Source organism: Stegastes partitus, unplaced genomic scaffold (genome assembly GCF_000690725.1).
Source record: "Stegastes partitus isolate 25-593 unplaced genomic scaffold, Stegastes_partitus-1.0.2 Scaffold1490, whole genome shotgun sequence".
Lineage (NCBI taxonomy): Eukaryota > Metazoa > Chordata > Actinopteri > Pomacentridae > Stegastes > Stegastes partitus.
In genome coordinates, this window is record NW_007579221.1 from 65,576 (window position 1) to 80,010 (window position 14,435).

The 14,435-nt window shown below is 39.7% G+C and overlaps 1 protein-coding gene across 1 annotated transcript in view; it reads right to left on the bottom strand.

The window, feature by feature from the left end:
- The window catches only part of anapc1 (anaphase promoting complex subunit 1), a 61,304-nt gene that overhangs the window by 24,465 nt on the left and 22,404 nt on the right, over positions 1–14,435 (bottom strand). Inside the window, exons 25-38 of the mRNA XM_008300024.1 lie at positions 12,686–12,764; positions 11,986–12,022; positions 11,592–11,665; positions 10,954–11,132; positions 9,496–9,582; positions 9,174–9,313; positions 8,836–8,954; positions 8,031–8,161; positions 6,475–6,615; positions 3,417–3,569; positions 3,212–3,293; positions 2,305–2,396; positions 1,471–1,605; positions 273–355 (exon numbers count right to left, since the gene is read on the bottom strand). Coding sequence (XP_008298246.1) covers positions 273–355; positions 1,471–1,605; positions 2,305–2,396; positions 3,212–3,293; positions 3,417–3,569; positions 6,475–6,615; positions 8,031–8,161; positions 8,836–8,954; positions 9,174–9,313; positions 9,496–9,582; positions 10,954–11,132; positions 11,592–11,665; positions 11,986–12,022; positions 12,686–12,764 — 1,532 coding nt within the window. The remainder of the gene's footprint in view (positions 1–272; positions 356–1,470; positions 1,606–2,304; positions 2,397–3,211; positions 3,294–3,416; positions 3,570–6,474; positions 6,616–8,030; positions 8,162–8,835; positions 8,955–9,173; positions 9,314–9,495; positions 9,583–10,953; positions 11,133–11,591; positions 11,666–11,985; positions 12,023–12,685; positions 12,765–14,435) is intronic.

Sequence of the window (14,435 nt, forward strand, 5' to 3'; positions counted from 1 at the left end):
ATGGGAAATATCTAGCTGAATTTGTTTCTGTTTTAGATAACTGATAACATGAACTATTTAGACATTCTGTGTGTATGAAGTCTTTGCACAATATTATTACTGGAATAATCCAAGTGATTCATTAGGTAGCCGTTAGTACAGTCCCAGATCTGTTTCACTGGTCAGCACATGGAAAGTCCCAAAACTCACTGACATCTTACGCCATCTTAAAACGGTTTGGTTCACTGCTTAGCAAGGTGGGTGGAGCCATCAGCTTTTTTGTCTTTTCTCACCTGTTGTTGGTCTTCAGGTAGATCATGGCGAGGGCCAGCGTAGCCCCCGGACACGTCACGTCTACGTTTATTGTGTCGCCCTCCTGAAACCATCACACAAACAAGTCAGCTGACAATCATCCCTTCTTTTACTCATTTGTGAAACTTTGTTGTAGTTTATTTAACAAAAACAACAACAAAAAAACTCCTTATATAAAGTCTGCTCCAAAAAGAGCTACAACATCATGACACCATCAATGAACAAGGTTTTTGCACAATAAACTTCCACCATTGCAGACAGCAATAATATTTGGAAAGTTGCAAATTATTGATTTTCTGTTGCACAGAATTTGGTCTCACATAACCAATGAAATTTCCCCTCCACCTGTTGTTAACTGCTTCAGAGGCATCAGGAGACACCTGTCGTTACTTTTACACCACTCTCATAACTAATTACTGACAAGAGCAGCATCAAGATTTCTGATTTTTGTAACTTGTGTCATTTGTTAAATGCAGTCTTGTTTATTAATTTTCACACTACTTTAAAGATCTCTCATGACTGATTCAACATCAGCTAGAAGGACATAATTTATAATAGAGTCTTGATGTCTAAGATGAAATAACCTAATAAAACATTCGTAGCTAATATCCCTTTTTAACACAAACACATAAGATAAACAAATATGTTTGACGTGGCTTGCTAAAGGATGTTACCAAGATACATACAGAGGAAAAACAACATGTGAAAACCCTAAACATTCATACATAATGACATACCAAAGTGCTGTGTAGGAGTTTGTGAGATTTATAAAGACAAACTCAAATGTTATTGTTGGAATAAATGAGTCAGTAAGTCTGAGTTAATGCTGTTAATGTCCATTGCCTCTATTGAACTTTGCGAGTGTGAGATAAGGACAAGATGTTCTTGGCGGGTAATCAAAACACCATGAGAACTACGCCTCATCGCACCAGTTTGTGGGAGGTTTTCTCTTCACTGTCTGTATGTAAGAACCAGTGCTTCATGTTTTCAGTCAGTCACTTGTTCAGACTCTGTACTGTGCACGTGATTCCTTAAAACACTGCTTTGACTTGAGAGACGACGCTGTGCGCTGATTTGGAGCAGTTAGGACTCCACTGAAGAATTTTCCTAACTGAAGTGCTACAGTGGTTATCGAGTGAAATAACAGTTGCTAGAGAAAAGAGGGACTCGTTCATCTACCTTGATCTGATAACTGGGGGACTTGTGTCTCTCCCGGTTGGCCCCGGCCTGAGCTCTGCGGTGGCCCCCAACCATGTACTGATACAACTGCTCAGGCACATTCAGGTCCGTCATCCCGATCAGGTTGCTGCCATGCTGGAAGGAGAGAAGAGAAAATAAAAACATTACAAACTGACAGTGGGTGCAGAAAAAGTGCAACTGTTTTGCAATATGAGGCGAGAACAGTCAGGAGAAATGAAGCATAGTAGCATAATTTAGGAGGAGAGAGAAGAGTGAAGGATACGTAGAAAATACAATACGAAAAGAGACAAAACCCAAAGAGACAAAAGGACATTGTAAACTTGCGTGAGAAGTGACATTCTTCAGATTTCCCAGTGGAAATCGACACAAAGCATCATTAAGTGTATAACAATTGACAATACCTTCACATGAGGTTTCTTTTACAGATATTCAGTTTAAACAACAACTAGTCATTGTCTTCTTACTGAAGATGTCTTGGCAAAAAAATAAGCAAAGAAAGAACAACTACACTGGTCTTTACTGGCAGAAAATGTTGACTATCACTGGGAGAAAGCAACTGATTCTCTCTGTAGTTAGGGAAAAAAACAAATATCAACAAATAAACAGGAAAAAGAAAGCCAGAGGTGAACGGTGGTATTTGAAGGTTAAGTTCATGTGATTTTCTGCGTGACTCTCTGTGAGCACAAACCTTCTGAAAACCATCTGATCCATTCTGACGTGAGCCACCCAACTGAAACTTCCAGCAGTTTAAAGCATCAAACATTTATGGCTATTTGTTTTCACCAGCAGAGTGTTTTTACGTGTGTGACTTACTCCCAGACAGACCATGCCCAGGGCGAGTCCGGCAGCCAGCGAGTAGGACTCTCTGTCGGTACAGTACTCCATCTCCGGACCAGGGGGTCGACCTGACAGACAAACAGAATATTACCATCTGTACATTACAAAAAAAATGATAGAAACACAGAAATGGAAGATCAAAAGTCAAGAGCAGAACACCACAGTGTACAATTACCACCACGGCAAATAAACGCAGTGGTTTTAGTGCATTATTAATATTATTATTATTATTTCTAACCCAAGGGATTCAAACTGTAAATCAATCGATGCCAGACCACGAAACACACACTATGTTGTGTACAGACATGTGTTCTTGCGTTTGAGAGTCAGCTAGCCTGACTCAACGTCCCTACAGTCTTATTAATGCTCAAACAAAATATGGCAATGAGTGCTACAGTCAAAGACACTTTATCGTGCAAAGACAAAGCAGGAAATTCCACATAAATATAGATTCTGCACCTTTTATTTGAATTAATAATTCACTGAACTACAAGAGTGAAAAATGTTTGTTCTACAGTATATTTCCCACAGATGTACAGGCCATTAATAGATTTAAAATCCTTGTTTTATTCAAACAACAGCCCAGAACACATTCAGTTTATTCGTCTACATGAAGAACTTAAATATCAAATCCTCATATTTAAGAAACTGGAAACAAATTTGGTACTTTTGGTTAAAAATTGAACTTACTGAGTATAAAATAGTTAAATAAAGCTAATAGATATCTAATTAATGATGCCACCATTATGTAAATTAGCATTATTCTTATAAGGACTTTTAATTTAAAGCTGGAGTATCCCTGTTTTAAAACTGTAGTGAATCCAGGTCTGAAAATGCCTCGTTGTGTTATCTGTCAGACCAACAGCGTCACGAACACACAAACCTATCTCAGACAGCAGGACCTCAGCGTTGTGTCTGTGTCCTGTTCCCTGGTACACCAACCCGATGCCAATTACTGCAGCAACCTGCACAACAAACGGAGACACAATTGGAAGCTTATTGCTTATTTTTGATGTAGATTTTTGTAGATATCTGTGACAGCGTGCCGATCTTAATAAAACACCCTAAGCCACGCGTGCCCCTCTTACCTGAACGTTGTGCGGTACGTCCAGCTCCGTGGAGGTGGGAGGAAGCAGGGCGGGGATGTGGATGCTAAGCAGGCGGGTAATGGACATGTCCATGGTGCCCAGTTTGGCTGAAGACACGCCCAGTAGGAGCCCAATACTGGTCATCTCATGGCCCTGACAGCGACAGAGCAGCACAGGTGGTTAATTTCACAACAGACACAGCAGTGGACTTGCGGCGTCAAAGAGATACTCAGCAGTAATCACTGATGGGAATAATAGCTTCCTGTTATTAATTTTCTAAAAATAGTGTTTATTTTTAGTAAAACGCATACATTAATTTACTTTGGACCAGCAGCGTGATGTGTCTACTAAACACCTGCTGCAGCAGAACAAACGACGTCCAGTTAATTGGCTCGAACTGTGACTTTAGGATCTGAGAAGTCAATCAAATCCCACTGCGACTGACAGCTTTCATTAGACCCCTACATGGTTTACCACCAACAGCACGAAGTAGGTCAACTGTAAATGAAAATTCTGAGCAGGAAGTAAATGTTGGACATGAAAAGATCCGATCGCAAACCACAGAAAATTGTTTTTGACATTTACAACACGTCACTGGAGACAGAAAGTAATGAAATGCATTTATTCAGGTGCAGATCCACTTTCTTTTTAAGAGAAACAGTGTGCTTATCACTGCACTGCATGTGTCTGACAGCTGGTGTTGATTTTCAGATCAATACTTTGCATGTAAAACCAAACAGATTTTTCAGATAAATTGTGGTTTGTGACTGCTTAGAAAAAAAAACAGCTGCAGCCTCTTGTCACATTTCAGATGCTGTTAGCAACAGAAGGATACCTCCCTCTAAATGCCTTAGATTGTTTTGTTCAAACAGCACTTTAAATTACAAAGAGCAAAATGACACATTATAGGAAACCAGTACAAATTGTGGAACAACCCTACAGATTTATCTCATGGCCCTTTGAAGCTACTCAACCTGCAAGTTAGAAACCAGTGAGCTAAACTCTAAAACTGCAAATAAAGTAGCTGAAACTACAGTTACTCCTCCTCATCCGGCTACAACAGCGCTGCTAAAATGCAGCTTGTGCACCGTAAAAAAAGAATCCTAATAAATGCAACAGAAATCAGCCACAAGGCTAACGTTTGCATATTTGTTAGGATGCTGAATGCAGGACCTTTCGTTTTCAGAGATTTAATCTACATGAATGCATTGTGGCTTTCATTTATCTTTCTTCCACCTCTGATGGTGTTTTGATAAATGACGTGCAGGAAATTACCAGAACTGAGTCTCTCACTGGGATGAACTGTTACTCTGATTGTCCTTCAGGGGCCTATTCGAGAGTATTTATGACTAAAATTTTCTGAAGGATGTTGGGGATCAATCATCTGTTTAATCAGCCTTTAGTCTGAAGTCAGTTTAATCAATTAAAATTACAATGATTCACTGGCCCAATAAATATGTTTCTTAATCAATCAGTAAACTTTAGACAAGTTTTTTTTTATACACATGAACCAAAAAATGTATTAAGAAATGCCAAACAGCTCGATTATCACCCAGAATGAAGGCTGGACTAGTTTCATTTCTCTGCTCGGTTCACTGGAAACCGACCCACAAATACACAAACTAAATTTAGCCATTTATTTAGCTGCTGCGACTATACTTTAAAAATCATTTCTCTACATTAGCAGTAACGCTCAGCTGATTCAAAGAAGGTATTTTAGAGTCACAATAAAAAAAGAAGAAACAAATAACACGGACGCTGTTTGTCTGCAGAAGGCGGCAGCGACACGGTGAACACACAAAGGTGAGGGACGCGCGCACACACACACACACACCTCCGCATTCTCTTTAAAACCACAGCCATACGCAATTCTGATGAAATGATCCCAAGTCTGGTCGTATAATTTCTGTTCTAAGGCGAGAATAGAAACTGACAGAAAACCACCAGCTACAAACAGGCTTCACTGTCGAACACGTTCACTGCTTTCATTCAGACTGGAGGCGGACAGTGAGGCGCAACTGTCTGACATATTTCACTCTCAGCTCTGGACTGTTTGCTGCTGCTGCTGCTGCTGCTGTCTTTGGACGGTGGATCGAGGTTGTGTTTAAGGTGTCAGCATCTGTCCAAAAACCACTTTCTATGTGATTATTGTAATGGATCAGTTAGAGGATTGTGACTATACTGTATCGTCATTATAAAGTACATCATTTTAACTGCAAATATTATATATATTAGGGTACTTTATTACATATAAAATGAAATTAGCTGCATTTTGATGTAACAATAATTACAAAATCAAAACAACAGAGCAGTAACCTCCACATTCTAGTACAAAAAGGCATTTTGACCAACTTTATAATTAAAATATCAAATGTGTTAGGGTCAGAAACATAACTCAATCAACCCAATTTGAATCTGGCAAGTTACGGCAACTAGAAAAAAAATCTGAACCTCTTGGAGAACGTTGGATGTTCCACAAATTTCAAGTAGTTTGAAGTCTTTATGTGAACATCTTTGCATTTCATTTATAGACACATGACTAACAAGCAAAGCCCTTTGATCGTCGTAAACCGAATCAAAGTGGGAAGTGAAAATGCATCGATCTCGAACACAGTGGTTTGGATACTCGGAGTGGATTTCGCAGAGTGGTTTCTCTAGGCTTTTTCAACCGAGCAAAAAAAACAATAAGACCTGGCTCGAAGCATCCTGTTGTTTTTCTCGCCTGAAAGTGGGAAGGACTCGAAGGACTCGTCTCGTGTCAAGGTTCTCAGAGGGCAGAGTTTCGCTTTGACTCGCTGCTGGCTCTGATGCATCTCTCATTTACACTCATTTAGAGAGAAGCGTGCGTGGGTGTGTGCGTGTGCAGGTTAATGAGAGCAAATGGGTGTATCTTTGTATAAACTGTACTTAAGTTCACGTTTGTTTTTCTTTCCTGCCTTTGTGAGCTGGGAGTGTGTTTACCGTGAGCGCCGTCCACTGTAAACTGTAAGATGTGCATTTGTGGGTTTTTCTGGTGTCTTTGTGTTGTGAGACTCTAAGTGCGTCTCTGCACATGTACCTTGGTGAGGTAGTCGTGTATGTTGAGCGTGGCCAGCTTGGTGAGGTGTCCATTGAGCCCCAGGGCCATGAGGAAGCCTGCGTACTCGTTAGCCAGCTCGGGGCTTTTTGGCTTGTTGTAGGCGATCCAGGCCGAGTCCACCTTAAACAACACAACATGAAAGTCTGAATGTTTATTTGCACAAGACAAAGGAGGGTTTGTTTACGGCAGAAGAGTGAGAAAGTTTACAATGTAAGCTTGAACAGCTTTCTATGGGTGTATCCAAATAGGTCCAGATTAACCCTCTGAACCCTGAAGCAGTAGGTTTGAAAGCAAGGTTGTGTTTAAAAAGAAATATCCAAAATGACACCATTTATCAGAGCCAAAGACTAAAAAACAAACAGAACCATCAGACTTTTAACTTTCCAGCAATCCTTGAACTACTCATCTGTGACTCCTTCAGAAAACTAAAATGAATATCATGATGTTTAATCAAAATCATTGTATTCTCTATGACTCATTACATTTTTAAAAAAATGTTTATTTATGGAAGTAAAACTGTCATATTGCACAACAGGTATTTTTGAGTTCTCTCTACTTCTAGCCATGGTTGTTCTGTTCCCATAGAGATGCAGGAACTTATACTGCAGTGAAAAATAATCCCACAATGAGTAAAAATGTGTGAGAGCAGGAAAACCGCCCAGAAACGCTATGGGGATTCAGAGAGAATATTTCACAAAACTATAAAAGCTGTCAAAGAAAATCCATAGAAATAGTCGAGTCTAGAATTATTTACCAAGCACACACATTAATGCATCTCCAAGCTGTATATAACAGTCATTTATCACAGACACTGAACAGGAACTGAGCCTGGATAAGCAACAGAAAATATACAGATTTTGAATTTAAAAAGGAATCTAAGTATTTAAAGTCTAGCATCTGGTTCCGTCTTTGAAATTGCCCTTTGCACACTTCTGTTGGAGTCTTTTATTGCACATTACTGTTTTCACTACACTCCACACAGGACTTTTCTACTTGACATATTACACTTATTGTACATTTTGCATTTTATATTTCTTATTGTTTATTTTTGCTTATTTGTCTGTATTTATGGAGGTGGTAACTTTATCTTTGTGGTGTAACAACAAAATTTCGCCTTGGGGATTAATGAAGTATTTCTATTCTATTCTATTACAACCAGTTTTTGGTAAAAGCTACATGGCCATTTACAGCAAGCTCGAAGAATCTTAAGACCTTTTAAACATTGAAAGGTCTTTTCTTACTTCAATTCAATGTTCTTAAGACCTGTGGACATCCTGTCAATACACATTTTTCATGACAATATGTCATATAGACTGTAACATTTAGGGACATGTCAGCCTGAAGGTGACGCTAAAGCAAAGGTCACCAAAACATTACAGATGTCTCCGCTGACGTTTTACAGTCAATTCTACAGAAATTTGACTTGGCAGTTAGCCAAAGGAAGAGGCAAGGAAAAGCTGATGTTCCCTTGTAGCTCTGTACAATACAGCAGAGGAGCTGGTGAGGAGGTAGAGCAGCTCTGGTTTCACACTGACCTGTGAAGCAGGAGCTATCTTAAGTCCAGCAGCGACTCCATTATGGAAACTGGGCCAACTGGTCATGTTGGGAGGAACATCAATGTTCCCGCTGTTCAGATCTACCATAGTGTTCCTGGGAGGTGCACGACCTGGGGTAGAAAGGCAAAAACACGTGGAACAATCTACAAATACATAATTATTACATCCTTAATCTAAAGAACGCAGTGTTTTGTGGATTAAACAAACACAATCAGACAGGACACACAAATCATGACGCATCAGAGGGCATCAACAGCTGGGTTTTTCCCTTTTAGTTTGTTGACGACTTCGTGAAGTGTTGTTTCCGCAACGACAGAGATAAAGTGTACTGTGAAAGTTTCTATTTCTGCGCAAACTGATTGTATCGTGTTGCTACATTAGTCATCTCTCCGTTCTATATTTAACTTGCCCTGGAGGACTCACGGAATTTTCTCCCTGCGTGAAATCAACTCCTTAAATCCAGAGTATTCCTAAAAAATTCCCTGATTTACACCAAGGTATTGTAAGTGTTTTACTTTCTGCTGCCTGAAGAAAGCAAAGGTCCTTGTGGCATAAATTTCCTCGTCTACCCATGCAGACCTCTCAGTAGACGTCCGTGTGAAGCCCAAAATTCAGACAACAGTTTACTTGCTCAGCAGTAATATTCATGCATGAAATTTGTAGATATAACCTCCTGCACTGAGCCTCAGACAGCTCAAAAAGTTGAACAATAAAAACCAACGTGTCTACGGCTATTCGCATGTCCACAAGTGAGTACAACCAAACCAATGCACCACCACGTTACCTGTGAGGTTGAGTTTGGGGACAGGTAAAGGTTCGGTTGGCACAGGGTGGTAGGAGAAGAGGGTGAAGAGGCCTCTGCCAACCGGGAGAGCCATGGTCCTCTGACACAACTGCAGGAGTCTAAAGACAAAGAGAAAGAAAGCTTGAAACTGATGCTATGGAAACAGCACAGGCTCTAAATAAAAAAAAAGACAGAACTAACAGGAAGTGAAGGCCAATGATTTTAAAACTATATTGTAAAAAAATAAATAAATAAAAAAGAGGAGAATGAGAAATACACTACACGTGCCTTTTGAAACGGCTGTGCTGCATCAGAGATGAGACCCTCGTTTTACTTACTTATTCTCTTTCTCCTCTATGTACTCGTGGTCAGAAACCTCTGGCAGCTGGACAACACTGACCCGGACGGGCCTGGAGCTCTGCAGCAGCCTCCTGACCTCCTGAACCCTCAGATCCTGACTCCAGATCAGTCCTGTGACCTGGTGAGCAGAGAGAGGGCATGAATATTACATTACATCTTCTTCTTGAGTTATCCCTGCAGAGGTACATTTGAGCTAGGCACGCAACTAAAATCAGCCTATACTTTGCAGCAAAACAGGTTAGAAAAGATTATCTCAGACTAATAACATCAAAAAACAATATTGTTTAATGATGCTGTTACCTCTTGAATTATGTCCGACATCCCATCTTCCTCCTCGTCTGCTTCTGTGGTCGGTGGAGGCTCCAAGGACAGTCCTGAGCCTACAGACTAGAGACACATCCAAATAAAACACATTAGCCACAGTGACAGCTAACAATATAGACAGTGTACATGTCCTAGAATTGAAAGCTGAGTGACTGATGCTATATTTGAAGAACTTTACTGGTTTTAAGACTGATTTCAAAGGTGAATATTCATGATGAGCAGACTACAAAATAGCAGCAACTCACAGAAATATATATGTTTTAAAAAAACATAGAATTTGTGGTTACAAATGGCAAATAAAAAGATGAAAACAGCTTTATTTTTTACACATGGAATCTGGAATCTCTGTGTATTACAAACCTACACATGTATTTAGTAAATGCACAGCTCTGTAGGTGGCCTCCTGCTGGCAGAGGACAGGAGGAGGTTGTCCTCAGCCTCAAAGTCAAGATTTCACCTCATTTTCCCTACAAACATTAGCTCATTAGCCTCAGCCATTACACACAATTAGTGTTTGTTTTTAGCCCATTGCTAATTTAGCAACTAGCTACATATGGATTGGTTGTTGTTTCAGCACGAGTCTATCCATGGTGGTTGTTCGCCATCTTGTCCGTCAGGTCAAGACAGACATCTATATGGGGCTCGTTGCTAATTTTACCCAATGCTAATTGTATGTAGTGGCTCTGTCTAATTAGCTATAGTGTATGAAAATCAGTTGAAATCTTGACTTTGAGGATGAGCTCTTCTTGTTCCTCTACTCTATCAACAGTAGGCCATCTATAAGTATAAGTACCTGGATTTGTAATACACAGAATTCTCACCAAGAAATTCATCTTCATTTAATTTATAGCATATTTTTGCAGGAGTTTCTGTCATTTGTCACTCTCAATTGAAGGGACATTCACATTTAAACCTCAGCCAAGGAGTTCTCATGACCTTCAGTGACGATGTTGTTGTTTATTCATAGTCTTTATGAGACATTAGTGACTCTAATAGTGGGTTGGCAGCAAATGTCAAAGAAGATAAATCTGACAAATTACAGGCACTAAATCCTCCCACACTTAAGTCTAATTTACTATGTCTGCAGCATTTTAAAGACTTGTTCAAAATGGATTTAAGGGCTTAATAGTCATTTCTGAGAACAATCGTGGCCTTGTGACTTCTGACAGATATTTTGGGATACTCTAACACATCCTTAGCTTTCATGTAAACCTTTTTTAAATCACAATATGTACTTTTGTCTGTAACCTGTTGCTGCCGGTCTTGGCTCGGACACAAAAAATGTAAAATCTCACAGAATTTTCCTGGTTAAATAAAGCTATTGCGCATAAATTAAAGCCTTTAAGGATCCATGAGATGACACTGAGTGCAACTCCAGCTCTGCATAAAAATGCACATTTTATAGGTTATTTTTACATATTATTTCAGACTCACAGCTTTGCTCTTGGCCAGGGTCATCTTGTGGGCTTGCTTGGTCAGGTCCTGTCGGCCAATCAGCAGACAGACCTCCTCTGACCAATCAGAGCACGGCTGCTCCCGGCACCGATAGATGGCCTCCCTAATAGGCAAAGCCACACCAAAGGGGACCGACTCCAAGTCCTTCAGGGTGAAACCTAAGACAGGAATGAGTGTTTTTAAGTTTGTACAAGAATCTGTGTCCTTAGAGACACAGCAAAGCCTCCTTTGAGCAGGTAGACATATTTTTAAAGCTCCTCCAAGTGCAGCCAAGAAGTGTTGCTTCCCTCCATGTTTTGCTTGTTGAGACATTTAAGGATTAATGTTGTACATAAATGCTTTAATTGCTGTCATACACTTCAAATATCTGTCACAGGTTTTATTGTGCACTGAAACTAGGACAAAAAGTGTCCTGACACAAACTAAATCTTTGACTTTAGTAACAGATCAGACATGTGATCTATGACTGAATAAACTGGACGAGTGTGAATGTGTAAATCTACACTACTGTGAACCAGTGTGTTGCTAAAAAGAGAGGATACGGCGCTGCTTTGCCTTCCTCTGTATAGGTAAATATATATATGTATACATTTATTAAAAAGACCTGTTTCTCTTACCTTGTGAGGTGAGCCAGACAACCAGCTGCTCAGCCAGACTCTCACTGGAAAACTTCACCTTCACACTGCTCTGTCTAGAATACGTAGACATGGATATTAGTGAGATAAACGGCTACTGATGTAATTTAATAAACACAGAAAAAATTCAGTAAAACAGAATAATAACAAGCAGAAAATGCCCTAATTCAATTTCAAAATCAACTTAACTTGCTCAAGGATATAAGCAATAAATTTCTTTCTTCACAGGTTGATGTCTGATTTATCAAAGCCTACATTTTCTTTCAAAAGTAAAGACTGTGATTTACAGCCATTTTCCTGTGATCTTTCAGCTGCTTTTAAACTACAAAATCTACAATCATGAAGCTCTTCTTCTCACTCAGTGAGCTTAAATTACCTTCTGAAATGTGGTTCATTGGCACCAGACTTCTGGCCTGAAAGAGAAAGAAAAACACATCAGACAGGGAAATATCAGGGGAAAGGTCGATGGTCTCATTATTTTTGGACTCTTATTTGTGAGATCTCCATCATGCTGATCACATTTTGACAAATCTTGCAGGAACCTGTGCAGCTCATTTTAAACCTGCGCTGACTGGCTGCTAAAACTCGTCACCAAAAAGAACACGCACTAAAACTGTGGGTTAAATGAAGGTGACACTTTGTTCCTGATGAGTAAAGGACTGTGTTTATGTGAGATGGCCTCTGTTGTTGTTTGGTTTTGTCCTGTCACTGAAAAAAAAAAAACAGTCACTCTGGAAACTCTCACATCGCCCACAAAGTCAATGTCCAATTCTGTGTCCGTGGGAAAAGGGCTGATCAAATACCTGCAGCGACTGCTGTCACCTCAGCGCCTGTATCGGGTTTTTGTCGAAGCAAAAACAAAGGAAATCAGGTGACACAGAAACCTGCGTCACTCGCCTTTCTCTCTGTGTTACTGGGCCCTGAAGCAGGGAACTATGGAACTGGCAGGTAATAAGGGCCAGTTGTCAATAAATGCACGCTCAGACAAACCCACAGAGGAGCACACACACCGTCCAGGATGCAGTAAAAGACACATAAAATGATCTTTAAGGCCGGTCACGATGCACAACACATACCTGCAGAGAGCTTGACCAGGTACTTTGAGACGTCTGTCGAGGTAGCGTTTTCATTTCCGATGATGTAGAGAGCATAACTCTGAGAAGAAAAATGGGACAGATATAAGAAGCAGAAATCATCTGTGCATCAATCAGTTTAAACCTTGTAGAAACCAGATACATCAAAACATCAACATTTCCAGCAGAGGACGTTTATGATTTATAAAGGAACATGCCAAAAATATCCTTTAGTAGTTATACTTCATCTAATGTGATCCGTGTTCATCCATTAATACTGAGGTTGTGTGAATGAAAATGGCGGATAATATTATTTGTGTTTTTCTGTATTAACTTGGGAGACGTTCAAAGCTAAACCTAATTAAAGATATCTGACAGAGGCATTTCAGCAGATGATGGACTAAATATCTGGTGGACACAGATGGACACAAGATCTCGGCTGAGTAGAAAAGAGGCATTTGGAATTACAGAGAGGTCAAACTAAGGGCCGGCTCAGTGGCTATTTCTACTCTAACAGCATTACTTTTGCTACTGCACATCCAGGCAGACAGACATTACATCCATCTCAACATAAACCGGTGCAGTGTGAGAAGAAACCGTACGAGGGTCAAAACAAAAACTAAAGCGGGTAACCAAAGCCCATACAAGCACACGTACATATACGGCTGTATGAGGGTGCGTCTCTTTGTAGTCGGTCTGCCTAGTACTCAAGAGCACGGTGTGGTTGACATGAAGCAACCGAATTTGGGTCAGCGGTGCCGTTTCTGCAGAGCAAGGCAGGGCAGGGCAAAGAAAGGAAAAGCTGCAGCAGCTCCTAACTGCAAATGTAGACAGGTTGATGTGTGAAACTTGTATGAGTTAAACTCTGTCTCTGGTACTGAACATTTAAAGTTTAGTTTTAGGTGCTGTTACCATGTTAGCATGGGAATAATCTGTGACATCTGATGACTAATGATACTACATAACGAAACAAGAGGAAAATAATATGGCCGAAAACCTGTGAGAATATTGAAGGTTTGTTCTGAGACTATGCTGAGAGTGAAAGATAATGTCTTCAGCACTGATGAATTCTTAATTTAATCTAAATTATTGGGAAATTAGTCCTATTTATGGAGTAATGATAGAAAATCCGAAGGGGTAATTAATTGGAAACGTAACTCAAAAATGACAAATGTTTGCAAAGCAACATCCCTGATTGTCTGAATAAAACCTACAATGTGCATGTCACCATGTCTGTGTTCTCCACTGGATTCAAACAGTAAGATGTTTCAGTGACTCCTATATGTGATTCCAAGCCTTTTTAAGGTCTTAAAAAAATGTGTATGACTTCCCACATTGTTCTCTGTTTTGTAAAAAAAAAAAAAAGTCAAATTATCAACTGCAGACTCCTGAGAATATAAGTCTACCTCAGGAACAGATTCTGCAGAAAATGTACTAGAAAGGAACTTCAAGTGTTTTCATGCATGCAAGGTTTTAAAGCACGTTTTAAATTCTGATTTGTACTGGCTATATGTCTGTTCCTAGAGGTGAATGATATGCTAAAAAATGTGTAGTCATTTTTTCATTATTATTTTACTCAAAAAATGTAAAGTGATGCTATTTTTGCAGTAATCTGTGACAACAAGCTCGTCCCCTCATGTCTGTACTACAATGCGTCATTTATAGTAATATTTTCTGATACATTTTACCGCCTTAAAAAAGAAAATTGCAGCTCTTGTGATTTGAATATTGCACCTATATAAACTGTTGTGAC